This window comes from Toxorhynchites rutilus, chromosome 2, assembly GCF_029784135.1.
Source record: "Toxorhynchites rutilus septentrionalis strain SRP chromosome 2, ASM2978413v1, whole genome shotgun sequence".
Taxonomy (NCBI): Eukaryota; Metazoa; Arthropoda; class Insecta; order Diptera; family Culicidae; genus Toxorhynchites; species Toxorhynchites rutilus.
The window spans coordinates 207,547,283-207,570,466 of record NC_073745.1 but is presented as its reverse complement, the minus strand read 5'-3'; the positions used below and the strand labels follow the sequence as shown (position 1 = coordinate 207,570,466).

General features: G+C 38.4%; 1 protein-coding gene across 5 annotated transcripts in view; it reads right to left on the bottom strand.

Annotated features, from left to right (window-relative positions):
• LOC129764198 (mitogen-activated protein kinase kinase kinase 9) overlaps positions 1 to 23,184 on the bottom strand; it is a 77,565-nt gene that overhangs the window by 9,370 nt on the left and 45,011 nt on the right. For all 5 annotated transcript variants that reach the window (XM_055763057.1, XM_055763054.1, XM_055763053.1 and 2 more), the window contains 4 exons: positions 18,605 to 19,063; positions 17,694 to 17,888; positions 8,462 to 9,121; positions 1,271 to 2,554 (listed from right to left, as the gene is read on the bottom strand). In XM_055763057.1, the coding sequence (XP_055619032.1) occupies positions 1,271 to 2,554; positions 8,462 to 9,121; positions 17,694 to 17,888; positions 18,605 to 19,063 (2,598 nt within the window). The remainder of the gene's footprint in view (positions 1 to 1,270; positions 2,555 to 8,461; positions 9,122 to 17,693; positions 17,889 to 18,604; positions 19,064 to 23,184) is intronic.

Sequence of the window (23,184 nt, the reverse complement as noted above, 5' to 3'; positions counted from 1 at the left end):
AAAATTGCAGTGTCGAATGATCATTGATTAAACAATATTTTTAATCGTATTTTTCAAAGGCAAGGGTTATGTAAATGTTATCAATTGGGCAACATAACATGTGTAACTTTCAAACGCAGATGAATTTGAAGATAGTGTTTGGAAAACAACAATTGAAATTGATTTCTAGGTAGAATTCCTCAGACTGTTTACCATTTGGGAAATGTTCAACAATTAGCGAGGTATCCTAGTTGTATTCTGTTTTTTCAAATAAAACATGAAATTTTTTTTTTCTTATTTTTTGTCGGCCTATTTCCACCACTTTTAGTGCCAATCACCGACATCAGGGAGGCGACTTCACCTTTTCCGGACCAACTTCTTTTACTTCCCTTCCGAAGGAAGACGTGACCAGAGATTTTTCGCCTTAAAAAAAAGCCCAACGACGCCAGCTGAAATTGAACCCAGGCCGATCGGATTGTGAGGCTGCTACGCTAACCACACAACCACTGTCGCCGTCAAGAAAAAGTTGTTGTAAAAAAAAATTCCCCGTAAAAGTGCCCATTTTCCGATCTATGGATCAGTGTTGGTATGGGCTATGCATATGATTTTTTTAGAATTTAAAAAAGTACGTTTTCGAGAAAAAAAATTTATTTTTAAATGAATTTTAGATTTGAATGTAATTTTTTGAAAAAAAATGTTTTTTTTTCTGAAAATTTAAATAAATTCTCACATTTTATTATTTGACAAAAATTTTGCAGTAAGTGGGAAATTTTTATATAAAAAAAAATTTGGCCCTTTCAAAAAGTAGTCTTATTCTTTTTAGGAGATATCGAGTATGCAAAGTTGCTTAAATGAACAATGTCTTTACCCACAACGTTTCACTGCAATCTGAAATGGTCCTGCCAATGACCAGTCGAGTTGGCATGAAATACGTCTATGGTAAAATATTTGAAATTAATAAGCAAAATGATTTCTGAGTTACAGTCTTATAACTCTGCATACATCGCAATCGTTGCTACATGCTACAAAAATAGCTCCAATCTTCATTTCTAATATAAATATGAAATCGCAGCACCACCCCAGAAAAACCCAGAGCTTCACATTAGAGCTGCGCTGCGCTCGTGCCATTGATAAGGCGTTTCTCACCTGATGTGTTACGTCATTTAAGCGAAAATAGCAAGAACGTGTAACAGACAATAAAATATCGTCGCTGATATATGATCTTACAAACAATGAATAGATAAATACTAGCATGACTAATAGAAGTATTTAATTTGAAACAGCAACCTACCTCTTTCGTCGCAACGTATAATTGTACAGTTCGATTGGATCCTCGCCCTCTTCGTCTGTCCAACTGTCGTTGCACAGCTCCTTGTCCTGAATCGTCTGCCTCGGCAGATGGTGTGGAGATTCATCGCCCATCGCTCCATTCCCGCTGTAAACATAGGCACCAACGGCATTTCCACCGGCGTTCAAATTGTTTCCCGCCGTGGGATGCTTCATCAAGATCGCACTCTCCGCCCGCTTGCTTCCCTTCCCGACGCTTCCGTTCAACTTTTTGTTGCACCGGTACACAATGACGTTGTTATCGTTGAGAATATTGCTATAGTCCGTGAGTTGCTGGACGTGATTTGCAACAACGCTCTGCTGTTGCAGTTTCTCCGAAATAAAGCTCACTTTGCGATCCAGGGTGTCGATCTTGTCATCATCGCTGCAGTCACGGTCCAGCCTCTCGTTGCTGTTCATTGCGTCCATGATTGGGTCCGGGCTCGAACAGGCCCGCTCATCCTCGTCCTCCTCATTTTGGTCGCTCAATTGCTGCTGGTGAGCGCTACTCGTTAGCATATCACTGCTTCGGCTGTTTGTCATTGTAGACAGGGAGTTTCCATTCTCCTCGTCTTCAGGCACTTCTCCGTCGTCTTCCGATTGTGGTTTACCACACCTATACCCTTGCGACTGGGTCGCCAATTCCGGGATCCCATCCCGTTGCTCTTTCTCTTCTTCCTCCTCTTCTCGCAAACTTGTCGACATTCGTTTTGAAGCTAAATTTGGACTGGGGCTAGCGTCTGTTTCGCTGATATCCATCGCGTCGGTTTGCGTTTCTGTGTCCACTAGTTTTACGTGCCTAGTTTCGGGTTCGCTCTGCACACGGCGATCTCTGCTAGGGCTAGATTTCGGTGAGTTGAACGTTCCTGAACCAACCCGTCTGTGTCGAAATTTTTTTGTCCGTCCGGAAGATGTCGAACCGGAAGCGGCCATTCCCGGAGGAATAATGACCACCGATTTGGGATTCTGAGTTGTACCATCTAGTTGAGCATATAGGGTGGCTTTTGCTGGGCTGTTCAGAACGGATGTGGGACTGGGTGTCGTGGATTCGCCAGGAACGAACTGCGCACCTGAAGGTGTCGCAAACTGCTGCTGCTGCTGTTGTTGTTGTTGTTGTTGTTGTTGATTGGCGGTTAACACCGCAGCAGTAAAGTTGAGTGGGGCACGCTTTCGGTTTGTCTTATCGCCACTTCGCTTGAGCAGGTTTCCACACTTGCGAGGCTTGTAACCGGGTAGCTGCTTCTCGCGCCTGGTAAAAAAAGGATAAGATAATGAATAAAGTACAAGATAAGAAATTGGCACATGACGGATTTCGCGCCAACTCGTTTATGGAATCGGCATGACCCTCTCAGAACCTAATGAAACTTTCTGGGCGTGAAGACCTTATCTAATTAGGCAACTTGGCATACTTAGTTTTCCGAAAATTTATCTACACTAACGAAAGGACCAAAATATTTTTGGCAATTTTTGGAATTTTTTTTACTCGAAAATAGTAAGTCCTACAAAAAAGTGATCTATGGAAGAGTTTTAGGAAAATAATAGAATTTAAAAGAAATATTGAAAATATATTTTTTGGAATCCCACACTGAAAAAAAATCGATTTTCTCAAAATAGTCATCTCAGATTTTGATGAAATTGTAGATAAATAGATAACTATGTGCCCTACAACTACATATTCCATTCTTGTGAATATTTAAGGCAAAAAAGTTTTTCTAACAAAAACATTCTCAATATTTTATTGAAATTAAGTTTATTTCTTTTTTCACTGCAGAAAGCCAACAAAAAAAAAATCAATGATAATAAAAATGTTGAAAGAGTGTTTTAGATGTCTTTATTTCAAATCAAATGTTATAAAACTTATGACATATTTTGACATTGAATTCATTTTCATTCATCTGATCTTATATTATGTACATGTTAACTTATATTCTAAGAGATACAATCATCACATCTTTCCTATTTTTTTCTTTTTATTCAACATTTTGAAGATTTTGGGATCGTCTACTGAATTTGAAAACCGTTTAGTTGCGATTTTATTTTCATTTACAGGAAAGCAATGAAATTTTTGTGTTCCCGATTTTTGCGCGATTGAATAGTTCCTCAAGTTCATTTGCCTTTACATACATTTGTCATTTTGTTTAACTGCCAAATCATAAAGCTCTAGTGTTGTTTGGATTGTGTTTCCAAATCAACAATTCATGAAGAAACAACTCTTCTATTAGAGGACAGCGGAAAAGAAGAAATCGTTTTCCAACAAATGGCTGATTTCAATGAACGATTTTAAAACTAAACGATGAATTTGTGCCGTATTTCGTTGATAAAGTAGACAAACTCATAGAGCATGACGTTATTTACAAACAGCAGTCTGCTTTTTTGCGAAATAAAAAAAAATCTTTGACGCAAGGAAAAATAATAGTAATTTGCGATTTTTCAGAGAACTATTTGTTCATAATTCAAAATGCGGCACAGAGTTATTACTTGAAAAAACTCGCAAGCAACTATTCACCCATTCGAAATATACTACAAAAAAGATGGTAAACTAGAAAACGTAAACTTTAAAGTTATTTCAGAAGTTTTAGCACACGACACTGTGGCTATGCAGTTGTTTATAGAAAAACTGATAGAATTTGTCAGAATCCCATCGGCAGCACACTACAAAAACAAAAAGAATTTCGCCAGTCTGTGTAATTTCAAGCAGAATGCATTTCTTTGCCACCTCCCACGGAAAAGGACCCTGTGATGAATTGCAAAGAGAGCAAGTCTTGCCCAAGATTACGGAAACACAATCCAAACAGCACTGGATCTTTATGATTGGACAGTTGACAAAATGACAAATTTATCTAAAGGCAAGTGAGCTTGAGGAACTATTCAATCACGCGAAAACAATATCGGGAACACAAAAATTTCATTCTTTTATTCCTGTAGATGAAAATAAAATCGTAGCTAAAAGTTTTTAATTTCAGTAGATGATCCCAAAATCTTCAAATTTTAGATAAAAAGAAAAAAATAGGAAAGATATTATGATTGTATCTCTTAGAATATAAGTTAACATGTACATGGTAGATTAATGAAAATGAATTTAATGTCAAAAAAATGTCATAAGTTTTATTAAATTTGGATTGAAATAAAAACCTCTAGAACACTCATTCAACATTTATATTATTATTTTTTTTTATTTTGGGTTGGCTTTCTGCACTGAAAGAAGAAATAAACTTAATTTCAATAAAATATTGAAAAAGCTTTTGTTAGAACAACTTTTTTGCCTACCATCTATCTACCATTTCATCAAAATCTGAGATGACCATTTTGAGAAAATTGACTTTTAGTTTTTAAAATCGATTTTTTCAGTGTGGGATTTAAATAAATGTTTTTTCAGTTTTTTTCAGTTTTAAATTCAATTATTTTCCTTAAACCCCTTCATAGATCACTTTTTTGTAGGACTTACCATTTTCGAGTAAAAAATGTTTATTAATAAAATGGTCAAAAATATTTGGCTCTTTCATATGCAGCCATTCCATGCCAAACCGATATAGTGTTTCTCAGATTTTCGTGAAAAGTGGTAGTTTTGTTTTTTATAGCAAAACATTAGACCCGTATTTTTTTATTTTTTCAGTAGGGTGCCCATTTTCATTTTAGGCTGATCCGAAATATCGACTTTTTCCCCTTATTTCCAAAAATTACATTTTTCAAAAATTTATAACTTGTGAACTACTGAACCGATTTAGACGGTCGATATATCAAACTAAAGCTAATTAGCTAGCCATTCTTGGAAAAATGCTACGCTTGCAAAAATTCTAGGTTTTGGTTTTGTCATTATTGATTGTATTCGTTTTTTATAGTTTTCATGGTCTTGGTACCAAGGGCGCTATAGTTTTTTATATTTTTTATGGAAAGCTGAGGATTTTTCACACTGCATATCTCGAAACCAGGGAGGCGTTTTTTATCGTTTTTGAGTTATGATTTTTCAAAGTTAACCGATGGTTCTAAAAATCATTTTTCCCTTTTTCCCAAAAAATTATTTTTTTCAAAAAATTATTACTTTTGAACAACTGGTCCGATTCAGACATATCAATCGACATATCAAATTAAAGCCTACTAGCTAGCCTTTCTTGAAAAAATAACACACTTGTCAATTAATTGGATTATAGTTACATACATTCAGTCTAGTCACATAGAAATATTGAACGAAAACTGAAAACATGTTAACTTTGAAAAATCATAACTTAAAAACGAAAAATAACACCTCTCTGATATTCGGATATATTTTGTGAACAATCCTCAGCTTTCAGGAATAAAAAATAAAAAAATATAGTGCCCTTGGTCGCGAAAGGATGTAAGCTATAGAAAACAAATATAATCAATAATTCCAAAAACGAAATCCATTTCTATTCGGAGTGTAATATGTTTTCAAACAATACTAGATTATTGGCTTTAATTTGATATGTCGATCATCTGAATCGGTCTAGTAGATCAAAAGTTATGATTATTTGTAGTGGAAAAATGGGAAAAAATGATTTCTCGGACCATCGGTTATCTTTGAGAAATAATAACTCAAAAACGAAAAAAGTTATAGGAGGTTGTGTCCAAGATACAACCGCATTGTTGACGTAGAACTACGCTGTTATTTTATATAAGTCACTTGTTTATACCTTCGGATATTATTCTATAGTGCTGTGAAATTTTAGAAACAACTGCTTAGTAGAATAATCTCTGAAATGTTTTTTCATTGTAGAATCAGTTGACTATAGTTCATTGATGATTCATTCTTGCCCTCGCAGAACAATACACTAGCTGATCATATGTCGCAAATAATATCAGTATTGAAAATTTACGTCGAACTCTATTCCGGTGGCCTTTTTCGCAATTGACATAGACTCGGCTACAGTCGATTATATACATGTTGCACCAGCACCATTATTCCACATCTCATAACTGCATCAATATGTCTTTGGCACCGCGAGGAAACAACAACAATGACAACACATGCAAGTATCAAATATCATGCTACATGTTATTTAGTATTGCCTCAGGGGAATTACACCTCTAGGCATCGTTCGTACAAAGTAAACCAAGCGCCAAACAAGCGTTCGCCATAGCACGCATACAGAACCATATATCGATGGCTTGAAATTACTAGGAATATTGACACTTCTCAACATTTTGCGTTATTCTCAAATGAAACGATTCTGTTTATAATACTGGTCTCGAAAAAAGTTGCATTACTTTCTCATGCTCGAGATAAGCGCAGCTGCCAACCTTAGTTTTGCTACTAGCAAGCGAAATCTAATCACATACAACATTCCAGAACGACGTGTCTAAACATGCTAAATAAACTCTTTTTGTTACTATCAACAACCTCGAAAACAGTAACATTGCTTTATTATGATCAAAATTAGCGCAATCCTAGTTGAAGGCAGTTTTGCGACTGGCTCACGAACCCAAATAACTTATAACATTCCAGTATGACATTCAAGATGCTTGGTATTCCCTCAAATGATTTATTGGCGCACAAACTTGATGCCTGCTTCGCCATAAAGTCAGTTTAATGCATTCATGCAATATCGAAGGCATCAACGAAGCCCTTATGATGACGAAAAACAAACAGTGTTAACTGCTTGGAAAAATACTGAATTATGCCACACGGCTTGTAATTTGCTGTAACACCCATCGATGCGAATTCGCTGATGAGTTCGTCTAGAGCGACCGCCTTCACCACCAGCGGGGGGAGATTGATTTTGGTTGCTGCCTGGGTAAAGGCGTTTACATTTTCGACCAACGCGCCGAAATCACCTACTTCGCTGTTGTTCGATGCGGTGTCACACTCGCGAAGGCTCGGTTCAGTGCGAGCGCGTTTCACTGCACCAACATCGCGTGCTTCACTAGATGACGCTTGCCTCGAAATTTGACTGCCCCTGGCAATGCGTTCGCTTTTTGCAGTGCTTGGGCCAGCCTTCCTCTTCTTCTTGCTCATCACACATTACGCGAAGCGTCCAATTTATGACGCGGAAAGAAAAACACACGATACGAATAACGCCAAAAACGAACTGAAAAAATCACACGACGATATCCAAGTTGGATTACCACTGGTGGGGTCCAATCTCAGATCGAAGCGCAGCGAAAGCAAAGTGAACTGGATTGCTCAACAGTCCGATGCCGAATGAAAGTTTGCCTCAGCGAGAACCACTGTTTATACTCTAGGCAAGTATTCCCCTTCATTGTTCTTCTTTTTCTTTGTTCACGGAGACTTTAAATCCTACGATTTCCCTTTCGCTGCTCGTCGATTAGTTGCTCGTTATTGACAGCTCTGTTCGGGAAAGCACACAAATGGACAGAACAAATGTATGGAAAAATTGAAACGCTTAAAGTTTTCATGTATTTTAACCATTTACGAACCAGGAGATTCTAATGTATAGCATATTAAACAAATCTTAGGGAATTTCCGATTCGTTTACTATGTAGATCGCCAAAATCCGTTCGCGGCAAAAATAGCTATTAACGTTAAATTTATTTCATAAAAACGTGACCTGTTTTCTGATTTGACACCCTTAATGAAAGACGTAGTTCTACGTCAAAAAACGCCTCCCTGGTTTCGAGATATGTTATGTGAAAAATTATCAGCTTTCCAGAAAAAATATAAAAAAATATAGCGCCTTTGGTCTCGAGACCATGAAAACTATAAAAACAAACACAATCAATAATAACGAAACCAAAATTAAAATTTTGTGCAGCTCTGGTATTTTTTCACAAAAGATTGGCTTTAATTTGATATGTCGATCATTCAAATCGGCTCAGTAGTTCAAAAGTTATGAATTTTCGAAAAAAGTAATTTTTTGAAAAAAGTGGAAAAATTTGATTTTTCGGACCACCCTAAAATGGAAATGGTCACCCTAACAAAAAAAAAAAAAATATGGGTCTAATGGTTTGCGACAAAGAACAAAATTTCCACTTCCCACGAAAATCTGAGAACCACTATATCGGTTTGACATGGAATGGCTGTATGTTAGTGTAGATAAATATTCGGAAAACCAACTATGCCAAGGTCAGCAACTTAGCAACTTAGGTCAGGTCTTCACGTCCAAAAAGTTTCATTAAGTTCTGGGAGGGTCATGCCAACATCTGGTCGAGTTGACGCGAAATCCGTCACCTGTCTACTTACTCTGCTATTTCTCGTTCTTTCTGCTCCAACTGAACGAAAATTGCACTCAGTTGCATATACATCGTGTTCGTTCGTTCAAGTTTCCTCTCGTATATCATCCTGATATCCTGTGCGTGTTTCCACTCGTCTTTTCGTTTCTTGATCAACTCTTGCTCGTACCTTTGTATATTCATCCCATTAGTGGTCAGTTTCTGCATGTGACTGCGGATCTCTTCCCGCCACGATTTCTGCGTTTCATAGTATCCTTGCTCTTCGGCGCACTGACGTAACAGCTCGTTACCCGCTATCTCCAGATGTGTGAGTATGATTTTGAACGACGGCCTGTTTCTTGGCTTCGGACTCCAGCACTGTTTGATCAGCAACATAAAACCCTCCGGACAGCTCGCCGGGATGGGCAGGTAGAGCGAGTTGTTGCCCACACCGAATATGATCTGGGACGAGTCTACGTTTTTGTATGGCACTTCGCCGGTCAGCAGTTCCCACAGCACCACACCGTAGGACCAGATGTCGACCTTCTCGTTGCAGGGTTCGTTTCGGATCACCTCCGGTGCCATCCATGCCACCGTTCCGGCGAAGCTCATTTTTGTACTGATTTCATTCCACTCACGCGACGTTCCAAAGTCGCTAATTTTGATCACCTCTCCCTCGCCGATCAGAATGCTGAAAGTGAAAAGTGAGTGTTCGGTTATTTATGCTCGTGATATGAAAATTTCATAGAGTGACGTCATATGGTTGTCAAAGCATAGTTGCTCATGTACATAAGTTATACAATGGATGCGTATAAAGGTCGCTGTACGTCATCGACAACAAGCGAAAGCAGTGGAATTTCCACCTGAGCGCATGTGCTTCGCTCTTCCGGTATCTATCTCGAAAATACACGATTGTGATTTATCAGTGCGAGAACTGAAGTGCCGTTTGCGCGTTTCGTGGTAGCTCGCAAAAGTTTTTCCAGTTCCCTTTCTATATTGTTTCGCTGTGTTGTCGCTCACTATGTGATTGTAATGTGTGTATTGTATTTTATCTATAGATAAGTCCGACACGAGCAGTTATATACTGGCGCGGATAATAAGGCCAGGGGTTTCCCCGGTTAGATAGCGTTTTTGCTGTGAAAGATTGGACAGAATATAATGTCACCTTCGCAAATATCTTTATTGTTTCTTAATTTAGACAAAAAGAATGGAACTACTACCTAGCGTCGTTATTCATTTTTATGGTGATACTAGCTTACCCGGCAAACTTCGTCCCACCCAAAATTTATTTTTCGTTATCACATCCACGTTTTCTTACTAAGCGCACGTTCATGGGTCCAATCGCAGAACTGTTCACTGATTGATCTTCTAATCTACTCTTTAAAAATATTTTTTACTATAAAATTTCAGTACTTCTACCAAAACTCGACATTATATCAGATTATTTTCAGACACAATTTCGTGCAAGATTTTTCATCCACTTGCAAATAACATGTTTCTCCGTTACATGGAATAAATGTTTTACACAGAAAATATGATAGAATGAAGACAGCCCACACAAAGCCAAGAAAATTTCTTTCTCGAGTTTTGCTCTTGTCAACACATTCGGCGAGCCATTTTTATTTATATAGATAGAAAACGATATAGGAGTGTATTTTATACAGCCGGGTGCTATGATTGATGCTTAGATCGCTAGGAAAATTTCAAGCAGAACTGTCAAAGGGGAACCCAATTCAAAGCAAAACAAAGGGAAAATGTCAGTGGGGAACCCGATATGTTGGCTTCTGTCAGTTGAATAGAGGTTCAATTTGGACGTCACCGACGTGGTTTTATCACATTAAAATCCATTTCCACTTTCGTTATCGCAATCATCAAATGGACTAACAACGCTTGTCAATATGTTATTGTAGAACACATGCGAATTGAATTTTTCGAATTTTCCCATTTTCCTTCAGTGTTTTCCGAAAATTTTCAATTGTCATGTTTGGTTGGAATATGTGTATTATTTTTATGAAACCCCCTCTCCATTTCAGAGAAGGGAGCGTGTCATACCATCATAGAAACATTTCTCGTACCCTGAGGGTTTTTGGGTCCCAAATTTGGCTCTATTCGCTTTATTAGTTCTCGAGTTATGGAGAAATTTGTATTTCATTTGTATGGCAGCCCGGTCCCTTTAGAGAGGGGGAGGCGTATCGAACTACCATAGAAACATTTATCGATACCCTCAACCTCTATATGTCAAGTTTAATTGCATTTGCTTGATTAGGTCTCGAGTTATTCAGCGCACACACACATCTCCCCACCACCTGTAGAGAGGGAGAAGAGCCACTTAAGAAACGTTTCTTGTCTCCTAAAACCTCCACATGACAAAGTTGGTTTCATTAGCTTGATTAATTCTGAGTTATGCAGACATTTTTGCTTCATCTGTATGGTAACCCCCCATAGACGGGGGGAGGAGTGTCAAACCACCATAGAAACGTTTCTTGCTCTTAAAAACCTTTACATGCAAAATTTGGTTCCATTTGCTTGATTAGTTTTCGACTTATCCAGAAATTTGTGTTTCATTTGTATGGCTGTTCAGACTAATTTAAAAAATGAATCCAATGCTTTTGAAATTTGTCAGGTGGTTGAGAGCGATTAAAATCAATATTCATTGAAACAAATTTACAAAAAATTTTCTTCGATCAAAACGATCGGAAAGATCGAAAAGATCGATTTTCGTGTTTTTTTTGGAGCACAAAGAATCGATCAGCCATAATTTTTTAAGGATTTAACCTAGCAACGCCAGTGTTGCCAAACCAAAACACTTAAGGAACACCTACGTTGAACCTGCGTAGCATTACGAGCACTTGTTACTTCTGTAGTTATGAATTAAAGTGACGAATATTGTTTTCCAAGGCGTGAATCATCAGCGGTTAATAAGGTAAACGAGAGACTTCATAAAACCCCAAAATAGAAGGGATGATGTCCAAGACACGACCGCATTGTCAACGCAGGGTTATGAACTTATTACATTTAATTCGTCCTCAATTCAATCATCACTCTCGATCAGGGTTGCCACATATACAGAATGTTCTGTATTTTAGATTTTTCGAAAAATTTCAGATGCACAATCTGTACATACAGAATTACAGATTTTCAGCAAAGATACAGAATTTAGAGATTTTTTTAAATTCAATTTTAAATATTATACCACGTTTTATGAAAATGTTGAACGCAACGCAAAGAGATAGCTTTTGTTGAGGCAGTTGTTAAGCGAAATCTTGGGCGATTAGTAGAGCTTAAACTTAACGTTATTGTTGATCATGTTGGGTAAGTTATGTTTGGAGAGTTACGTGCAACGATTCGCTGATTGTGACCTTGATGTGAAAGATTTTGAAGATTTTCTGAAGAAGCCTAAGGATGCTCGCGTTGGTATCGATGCAGAAGAAGCTGAAAAGGTATTGAATGCAGCTAGGAAGCTAACCTTCAAATCGATTTGTCGTGACTTCTAAATGGAGCTCGTGAAACAGATTTCGAAGCGATTTGATTTCAGCGATCCGGTCATCAAAACAACGGCCTTGATAAACCCTCAAAATTTCGTCAAGCTTTCAAACCTTAATGATTTTATGAGTCAATTTCCTCAATTCGTTGAAGCAGGTAATAGACAAGGCTTGGATAACAAATGTAGGCTACTCAAGACGAATCTTATGGGGAAAAAAATGAATGACTTAGATATAACTTGATCCCAGCTGCAAAAAGGTCAAAATGCGTGATGAGAAATTTTTCTATCCATTGTTAATATCGTTTGTAAAGCCTATTTCAGTTTGTAATTTGGTCGCATGAAGTAGGACATTTCTCAGCATAAAAATAACCTATAAAAATGGAAGGATGTCATTTTGTAGGTTTTTTTTACGAACTTTAAAGGAAAAATACATGAAAATTATTCGTCAGCTGTTCGGATGAATTTTTGAACTTTTCGTGTGATACCACCCATCATTTTCTGCAAAGTACTGCTGGTAATCGTATTTGCTATATTGTTCCACCACTTTTCCATTTAAGCTGGTTTTTTCATGTCTCTGTTACTTTTGTTCGTTTGCCTTTGATAATTTCCCAATATGTATCGGTGGGGCGAAAAACGAACAAGTGGGATTGGTGATGAATTCATAGTTTTTCAAATGAAATCGAACTTGTTCTCCTTATTCCACTTGACGCTATCCCGGCTCACCAAGTCAGGCCAAAATTTCACTGAACCTTTATGCGATCGAATGAATGACAAAATCCTGTTCTGAAGACACTCCTTGTAAATTTCTCCATTTATTGTTACCCCATTAACGGAAACCTTTGTTTTCGTGACATGACAAAAAACTTTAAATAGTCAATAACGACGACGGCCACGTTCTTACAGTCACCAGGGGAAGGGAAGGAATGTTAGTATGATAATCGCCATCCGAAGGTCAGAAGGGTCGCCTCTATAGCGTGACTCTCTAGCGATTATCATGGGAGGGATAGTTGTTAGTGGGAAGGGTTGAGAATCAGGATTCACTGCGGTCAGTGATTATGTTAACGCGAACCAGAAACGACTCGACGAAACATAAATCTGAAAGTCGGATGTTTCGAGTAACATTGGCGGAGGATATCAACGGGCTACCTGAGAAGGTAACCGAAAGAACTCTACAATGACTCAAATCGGCGGCTTATTATATGACGAAACACCCGTCTCCGACTTGGTCACAATTTATTTACTAATTCCTACTTAATTGACAAAATGCAACAACCCTGCGTTCTAAATCGCATTATTATATTGATTCGTGGGTCTCGTGCTAGTTTCTTTCGAAGGGCAACCGAAAAGCTAATGATTGAGAAAATATTATTCAATGCTCCCATATCAAATAACGCTCATTTGCTGACATTCAGCGCCGTAATTCTACCATAACAATTGTTTCGAGCAGTCCTGTAAATCAAGATGCAACGACATGAAAACGATGCGCTGCTTCGATCAAACAAAATTGTACTATTATTTTGCATTTTTTCCATTCTTGTATCGATCTGTGTGATATCAACATTAGGTATGAATGTTGTCTGCTCACTAGCTAGATTGATACTGTGATTTCAAATCGCCGATGACCTATTTATACTGAATAAGATAAAATTGGCAGAATCGAATGCATCGGTTGTACGTTATTGACGGTACGGATAGGTAAGCAAAGAAATGGGCAGAACAAATGTATGGTACTATATTGGGAAATTTGAAAACAACAATATCTCTGTGTTGATAGGCCCTACATGAATGTTATAGCGATCAAACGAAAGCTGGTAGATAAGGATAATTGGATTTGCTATGATTTAGTTGGTAAAAATTGTGTTAATCCACAAGGTCTTTGAAAAACCAAAAAGAAATCGATGTTTTATTTCTTCTAGATATTCACCCTTATTCTTGTTAACGGCCGTACCTATTCTTGTTAACGGCCGTACCTGTATTCGAACGAAGTACTCTAATTCGAACAAGTTCGTAAAAGGCATCATTGGTATTGTTCGAACCCGGGCGAACGAAAACACTTTCGAATGTAAACACATTTGGTGTTTCCAGATGTGTTTCGAAATTCAAACCTACCTAGAGGAGTTGAATTGTCAAAACGCAACAATAATGTCTCTGTTTACAAAATTATCGCAATCTATTAAAATTAATGCAACGAAATTATTGCGATGAGTAGTAATAAAAGTAAAAGTGGAATACAACTGAAATCCGATGGAAGATGGGAATTGAGAAAGATTCAGTTTGTATTACTCCATTTGCTTCGCGGTTATTGAAATGAGTGATGATACAGTGATTCAAACTCGTAATCGTACTCCACCATGCAGACCTTCTTTTGAAAGTGGAAAACAAGCTTTCGGAACATTCTATTTAGATAAAATCATAGTGTCATATGAGAGTTAAAAGCTTTGCTATCTGTTTTCAGAATAATGTTTTTTAATTTCTCTAAAAATGGCAAATATATGTGCTAATGTATGAAAATTGACTCAAACTCATAATCGTACGCTGGTTGAAATCTCTACTCGATTTTGAAGGCGTTGGCTAATTTCCTAATTCCATCATTAGTATGCTATCCCTTGTTCATTGCACTTATGTTTAGAGGTCTTTAGCCTTATCTACAAGTTTTTTGGTGTATTCGAAAGGAATATTTATCAATTTTTTCATTAAGTGGTTTTTAAAATTTTTATTTTTAGAAATTTAATGGTTTCTATATTTCCTACACAGGTAACTTCCTTAGTTTTTTACTGGGATTGGTGTCGGAAGATTCTGGGGGAATATCAATATCTTTTGAGTAATTGTGATGTAACCATGTTCGAACTTCATATGTCTTGAGCTCAGGGTCATTGTCTCTATTCCATCCCGTTTTGTTGACACATTGCTTCATATTTTCCTTCAGGATGTTCAAGTAAACATTCTGATCCAATACACCATCGATGAAAACCAAATTGCTCATACATGCACCCTCATACCATCCTCCATCACCACTATGTTTAACCGTTTGAATACGGGGGAGCGCGATAGCGCTCCTCTTGTTTTAGCGAAAAGTGCGGGGAGCGCGATAGCGCTCTTCTTGTTCTATGTTATTATTTTTGACTTAGCACCGCTTAACGTAGGATTTCATCTTTCGGGGACATTTTTTGAAAAGGACTTCATGCGCTTTGTGCAGCAAAGCATAATTTTGAATGAAATTGTTTAAATATATTATTTAAAAAAATAATTTATGTAGAGGTAAGGGAGTTTATGCTAGTAAATTTTAGAAACCTCACTTTTTATGTGTTTTTTTCCTATCAATACAACTTTTGTGACCTAATCAGTTCACATCTAAGCTTTTTAGTTTTTTTTTTAAATATACCCAAACTTATCCGCATTTTTGGCATATGCTAACAAAATTTGCTCCGCACTCAAACGGTTAAACGTTGCTTTTATATTTTTTACGTTTAATTCATCGTTGGCTTCCTTCATACGAAACGATAGCCATCGGAGTGAAAATAACAAATTAGAACCCATCTTTGGAAACAACATCTTACCAGTAATACATTGATGTGTTTCATGCTGTTTGAAATAATTTAATTGAAGTTACTGATTTTTTTTTTGCTGAGAAACGGTTTATCCCTCCTAGGCACATTACAAACTTTTTGTTTGCTCAATTTGATTATTATCGATGGTGTAATGGATCGGAATGTTTACTTGAACACCCTGAAGGAAAATATGAAGCAAAGTGTCAACAAAATGTGATGAAATCGAGGATTCAAGTTATGCCAAGACAATGACCCAGAGCCTCAAGACATATAAAGTTCGTACATGGTTACATTACAATTGTTCAAAAGTTATTGATATTCCTCCTCCACAATCTTCCGACATCAATCCCAGTAAAAAACTAAGGAAGTTACCTGTGTAGGAAATATAGAAACCATTAAATTTCTAAAAATAAAAAATTTAAAAACCACTTAATGAAAAAATTGATAAATATTCCTTTCGAATACACCAAAAAACTTGTAGATAAGGCTAAAGACAGCTAAAGATAGTTGCAATGAACAAGGGATACCATACTAATGATGGAATTAGGAAATTGGCCAAAGCCTTCAAAATCGAGTAGAGATTTCAACCGGCGTACGATTATGAGTTTGAGTCAATTTTCGTACATTAGCACATATATTCGTCATTTTTAGAGAAATAAAAACCATTATTCTGAAAACAGATAGCAAACCTTTTAACTATCATATGACACTATGATTTGATCTAAATAGAATGTTCCGAAAGCTTGTTTTCCACTTTCAAAAGAAGGGAAAGGAGATCTGCATGGTAGAGTACGATTACGGAATAGAGTCACTGTATATTGCAGGAATCATGGTCAACATGGATAGTCAACACGAGCATGTTGCGTGGGAAACTTCCGATCCGTACTTGTTTATAAATCATTTACTGCCACTGACATGCGAAATGCGTTCCAAATGTCCTGCTCTAAAATTAAACCCCCGTCCAGTCCGGAGTTCAGCCTGGTGTTAGGTCAGTACGAAAAGTTGGTTCACTGTGGCTTGCAGGAAATGTCGGACGGTAGTTTCAAATTTCCAATACTGTACCAGGAGTGTAAATGTACGGTGTTTGTGCGAACACGACCGTGAGTGTCCGTGAGTGTCCGTGAGTTTCTCGAGAATGTTTAGCAGCTGTTTGAAGTTATTCTGTTTATAGCCTCGAAGCTGCTCAATTTGCTTGATCCTGAACGATGGTTGATAAAGTAAGTTGTACTTTTGCTCATTCAATTATTCAACATAACATAACTCACTAATTACTGAAATTCGTAGGTATCGTTTATTTCGTGAACATTGTGTGCTAGACAATGGCAACTCGCTCGGTCAGAGCTAACTAAGGATCGTCGCCTATGTTCCAAACTAACCGGACAACCGGTGCACCACAAGTTTGCTAGCGACCGCCTCGGATTGCGTCACCTCGGCGGCTTGAGACCGTTTCGGTTCGTTATTCTCGCTAGAATAGGACTTCGTCCATTTGTTTATTTCAGGCTCATTAGCATTTTAGCTGTAACATAGCCGATTTTTAATCGTGTACATGTCACATGTTTATCATATCTATAATTAGCACGTACACAGTTGCCATTTTTCGGCGTTAAAGTATTCCTTCTATACAATACATTTCAACAGTAGCCATTTAGGCGTAAGCGTATTCGTTCTGTTCTTCCATTGTCCAGTTAGACCGGACAGCGGCGACAGTTGATATGATCATTGTTGAGTTATTAATAGAATAGCAGCGCGATGTTTCTTGCAGAGCAGTTGTATAGATGAATCGATCTTATTTCGACCGTGGATAGGACAAGGATAGGACAATTCGTTCGAACGAACGATGTTCGAAAGTCCGAATGAATAGATTTCTTTCGTACGAAACCAAGGATACGAAAGAGGCATACTTTCGAACGTATTGTATTCGTTCGAAAACAAGAATAAGGGTGATTATTTTCCGCTACATCCACAAACACCAGTATAAAAATGTTTTCGTGAAATATTTTATAGCTTGAAAGTTTAAGTTTAAAAATGATCTACTACCCAACCCCAATCCCATTTTTCATGAAGTTACATCATTTCTAAAATCACCTGAACATTTCGACTTCGTACTTTGTTCCTCTTTTTTTTTGTCGAGTGTAGTTAAACATGTGTTTTAAAGGATCAATTTAAAATGGCAGAATGTGCTTCATAAATTTTATATGATTTTTATATGTATTCCATTTATGTATACTCACTTAGGGCTCTTGAGATCCCGATGGATGATCTTGTGCGAGTGGAGGTACTGCATTCCGTGGGCGATCTGCTGGGACCAGGACACCAATCGGTTCGGCGAGATTATGTCGCCCCCGTCCGCCAGAATTTGATGCAACGGTCCGAACGGGCAGAATTCCATGATTATACAAAATACTGGCGCCTGGGTACATACGCCCCTGTGTGTTGCGAGCGTGATTGATTGAGAAAGTAAACGTGCCGCCGAAAAGAGCCACCAGTATCGAAGGCGCGTCGTCGTCAGCCCCATTGCGTCGCCGGTATTCCGCCAGTTGAAAAGGGGTGAAGTTTGGCGTCAAACGGGTCGCCGGTGAACGTTGGCGTGTGGAGCCATCCACATTCAGGTACAAGGCCCAGTCAAAGTACGCGACGAGACGTCGTGGAGAGTAGGGAAAAAGTAGAACAGAAAAAAACAAGCAATTTGTTAGATTTATTATGTCGAATATCGAAATGGAATTGAATATGATATGACGAATAGCTGTGATAAAGGTTTGGATTGGACGTGAAGCACAGAACTATTGTAATGAATGTGATTTCAAGCCGAGAACGTTGTCAGATCGCAATCGAACTGTCGTCATTGGTCATTATGACATGTGTGTCAGCGAAAACATTACTCAACCGTAAACAATACGCTAAGCAGTAGCTGGAAGAAATGGAAAGTCGTGCTTCCTAATAGACTTTTGCGGCCAACTCAACAGCACGCAATCGGAAAACTGTGTTAATGAGGATATAAAACGGTGAAGCAGGGACTGCAACTGTTTGCCATAGAAAAAAAACGTGCCTTTGATAAATAACTACTGCTAACACGGCAAGAGTCACGTTATCGCAATAAGGAATCACCATCTCTAAGTGGATTCATTTCGAAGCGACTACTTACTTGAATTTTACAATGTTCTCATGGTCCAGTTTTCGAAGGTGTTTGATGTCGGTTTCTTTGACGTCACGAACCTTCTTAACCGCGACCAGCTCGTTCCGAAGCGTACCCCGGAAGACGGCTCCTTGGGCACCGCTTCCGAGCCACAACAGATCGGTGATAGTTTCGAAGGGTATTTCCCAGTCATCAGTCTGTTTGCTCTTCATCTCCATAATGTGACTTTTGCCAATTAGTGACAGCACCGGTCGCATGCAGCCGAATAAACCATCCATCCAGCCGGCTGGTTTATTGGCCACACCCGGAACACCTCCTGGCATAGCTGGCCACCCATTCTGGCACACATTGTTGTCGACGCTGCTGTCTGTGTTGTTGGCGTCGTCACCGGCAATCGCCTGCGAGTAAGCTGGCGGCTGGTCGTTCTTTATGCCCATCTGGTCGAGCTCCTCCTGGATTGACATCATGCTAGAAGATTGAACAAAAAGATAAAACGCGTTAGAAAGTGATTTTTGAATCTATATTATGGTTGATTGATATTATGGTTTTTATATTCGACAAACAAATATCTGAGGAAAAAATGCTCGCCTTTCGTTTTTTGCTTCTTCTCGGATTAAAAAAAAAACGAAATCGTTCAACAATGAAGTCTCCTGTGTCCACTAAGCTCCTCATACAATATTAATGCTTCATGGAACATCAGACACAAATTGACGTAAAAGGGTGAGTTTTCCTTTTTTGTTACTTCGCCACTCTGACGCCGTTGGACTGGACTTGACCTAGTGGACTCCAGTTTTCATATTTTGTCTCGAGGTCGTCTCGCTAGCATGATTGCTTCCTCAAAAACAAAACCAGCGAAGTTTTTCCTTTTTTGCTCAGATTTCTCTGAGATGAAAACCACGATTGAATTAATTATTTCACAAAAGCGGATTTTTCGTTTCATATTTTTCCAACTTTTATGAACTCTCGCTTTCATTTATGACGTGATGAACGACGCCAGTGATTTAAAAAAACGCGCTAGTGAAATTACGGTTGGTAACACGAAAATGGCGATCATATAAAAAAAATCATTGTTTTTAAAAGTATAATGAACGTTATCTAACACTACGCAATGCTTCCTGGACTTCGGAATGCAAACCTTCAGACAGTGTCTAATGCAATAAAACATGTTGTGGCAGACGCGGACACATTTTCGGAAACTGATAACAAGCGAAAGTGAAATCTATGAGTCTAATCTCCAATTTGTTTTTGGATTCGGAATGAATTGTTGGGAAGTTGCAGATGAAGACGAATGGGTAAAATCTCAACTAATGTTTTCCAAATATAGTCAGAAATTCGCACTCGTCCATTTAGGCATAACATTTCTGGCTCATGACGAAAAATTATGTTCAAAAAATATACCTATTCAAAAATGTTTGGTTTGGATTTTTCTTTAGGCACTTTTTGGCGTTAGCTTGTCGGGACCGAGGATTCAATGATTCAACAGTCCAACTTATACCAGGCGTGCAAGATTAAATTGTCCGGTTTATATTTTAGATGTTGCTAGCAGGGTTGCATAAATGCTCCCGGGGCCGAGTGGTTAGCGTCCCACATTATCATGCCGAGGGTTCGGGTTCGATTCCCGTTCTGGTCGGAGGAATTTTTCGTCAAAGAAATTTACTCCGACTTGCACTGTGGTCACGCGTATTCTAGAGCTTGTCACTCCAGAATACATTCAAGGCGTGTTATTCGGCATAGAAATCTTAAATAAGTACTACTAATGAAAATGACGCAAGTAATACTTACGTTGAGAAGGCAAATGTTCCACTGGGAACGTTAGTGCCATCCAAGAAGCAAGGTTGTATGCATTCCTTAGACTTGACATATATGTAATTTTTTTCATTTGACATTAAACGTCAAAAATATGTTAGAGTCACTCTGCAAAAAATAAAGCAACTGCGTATTAAAAATGTTCAGCCTATTAAAAATGTTGATTTTCGTTCGAAATTAAGAGCAATTGCAGCATTCGCTTCTTTTAACTTTTTTTCATTTGAAGAAAAAAGCGATCGAAGCATATCGTTTGCTTGTGGAAGCTTATGGGAAACATGCTGAGACTAAATCGAAAATCGCGAAAATCGATCGTTTCTTTTCGATCTTTTTATCGCTGATTTTTTTTTTGTAAATTTGTTTTTCATTTAACATTGATTTTAATCTCTAGAAAAACCTGACAAATTTTATAAACATTGGATACTTTCCAAGGTTTTCAAATTAGTGGTCGTGAACTTAGGAGAACCAGTTTTGTAAATTCGGTCATTACAAAACAAATGGATTCATATTCTCAAGCTGGAGAGAATACAATATCGTTGCTTGCGTATAGCCATGGGGTGTTTGCATTCGACACATACGATGAGTCTCGAAGTCTTGGCAGGAGTACCCCCGCTTACTCGTCGGTTCACAGAATTATCCTACAGATTTCTCATCCGTTGCAAGATCATGAATCCATTGGTGATTGATAACTTCGAAAATCTACTCCAACTGACTCCTCAGTCAAGTTTTATGTCTTTATACAATGAGTACCTCACCCATGAAGTGCACCATTCACCAGGCATCTCCAAACAAGTTTGCTTCCCATACTTTTGCAATTCCTCTGTCATTTTTGATCTGTCCATGCGACGAAAAATCCATGGAACCCCAGATAATCTATGCTCCAATGTTATTCCGTCGATATTTTCGGAAAAATATGGGAAAGTTAGATCTGATAAAATGTTCTTTACTGACGGTTCATACATAAACGGGTCCACTGGCTTCGGCATCTTTAATGAAAATTCCAGTGCCTCTTTCAAACTCAAAGATCCTTGTTCCGTGTATGTGGCTGAACTGGGTGCGATATACCACGCACTAGGGATTATTGAAACATTGCCCATCGACCATTATTTTATTTTTTCAGACAGTCTCAGCTCAATAGAGGCAATCCGCTCAATGAAAGTTGATAAACGCTCATCTTATTTCCTAACAAGAATAAGACATCTATTAAGTGTTTTGGTCGAAAAATTATTCAAGAGTACCTTAGCATGGGTTCCCTCTCATTGCTCGATTCCGGGGAATGAGAAAGCGGACTCGCTAGCTAAGGTGGGCGCTTCAGAAGGTACTTTTTTTTGAAAGGCAAATTGCTTATAACGAATTTTTTCACATTCCTCGTCAGGACACACTCGTTAGTTGGCAGCGCATGTGGAGTGAAGATGAGTTCGGTCGCTGGTTACACACGATTATCCCTAAGGTCTCGGCGAGAGCATGGTTTAAGGGATTGAATGTAGGTCGTGATTTCATTCGCGTGATATCTCGGCTTATGTCCAATCACTACAACCTAAACGCGCATCTCTATCGCATTGGGCTCGCAGCGAACAATCTTTGTGATTGTGGCGATAGCTACCACGACATCGAGCATATTGTCTGGTCGCGTATCCGGTTCCATGCTGCTTGCTCTCAGCTCTCTAGAGCACTGAGAGTAAAAGGCAGACAATCGGATATCCCCGTCCGGGATATCTTAGGTAGCCGTGATCCTGATCTTCTGTTTCATCTATACCTGTTCCTCAGAAACGCCGATGTCCACGTTTGATGATGTTTCCTTCGTTGTGTCCCTGTTTCATATCCCTCCTATCCGATCTATAAACTTTTACTTAGTCGCGGCAATACATACAGACACTCTTTACAGATACACGGGCCAAAGGTTGTGCATCTGATCATTCAACAAGAGCCAAAGGTTGTACCGCTCATGACAACTCTACACGAGCTGATGTTTGCGCCGGCTAGTGACCATTCTATCCTGGATTCCTCGAGTCGATAAAGACGCACCACGCTAGATATGGGGTACAGACTAGGGGGGCGTTGCTGATTAATGGCCAGCTGCATCCCAATAGGAAGTATCCCGTGTCGGGCACACGTACAGAGTATTGGAGACAGCAACATCACAATTACGAAAACACTTGTAATCTAACCTCGAGCCAACCGCGAGTAATCGGTTACATATTACGGACATAGTTGTAAGGCAAACATTGTCGAAATATTGAACTCCCGGTCCCGTCAGGCTGACGCCATATGAGCCTTAATAAAAATATATATTTTGGATAAAAAAACAAATGGTCACAAGTTATATTTACACCATCACATTCACGAGACTGACATTGAAAATTGTGACGAAAATGGACAGTGACATCAGGTCCAGCCGAAACGTTCCATTCTAGAACTGAGACTACTACCGAAATTTCGACTAGATGCCAGACGTATGGCACGGTTTTATTTTTAAATGGTAAATAAATTTAAAATGTTTATTTGATGGTACAATTTTTTTTATTACCTTCATGCTGGCAATCAAAATGAAATGTCTTTGATATTTGAAAAGAAAAATGTGAAATGTTTATTCCATGATTGAAGAAAAAACGACACTAATATAGAATAAGTAAATAGACTGGAAAACGGCATTCGATTTTTCAATGATCGATTCTCTGAAACCGATTTAATCAGTGAATCGAACCCTATGCCGTTTAGTAAATCGATCTTTTTCTAAAGATCGCCCAATCCTACTCCAGACCCGGTCCCGTCAGATTATCATCTTT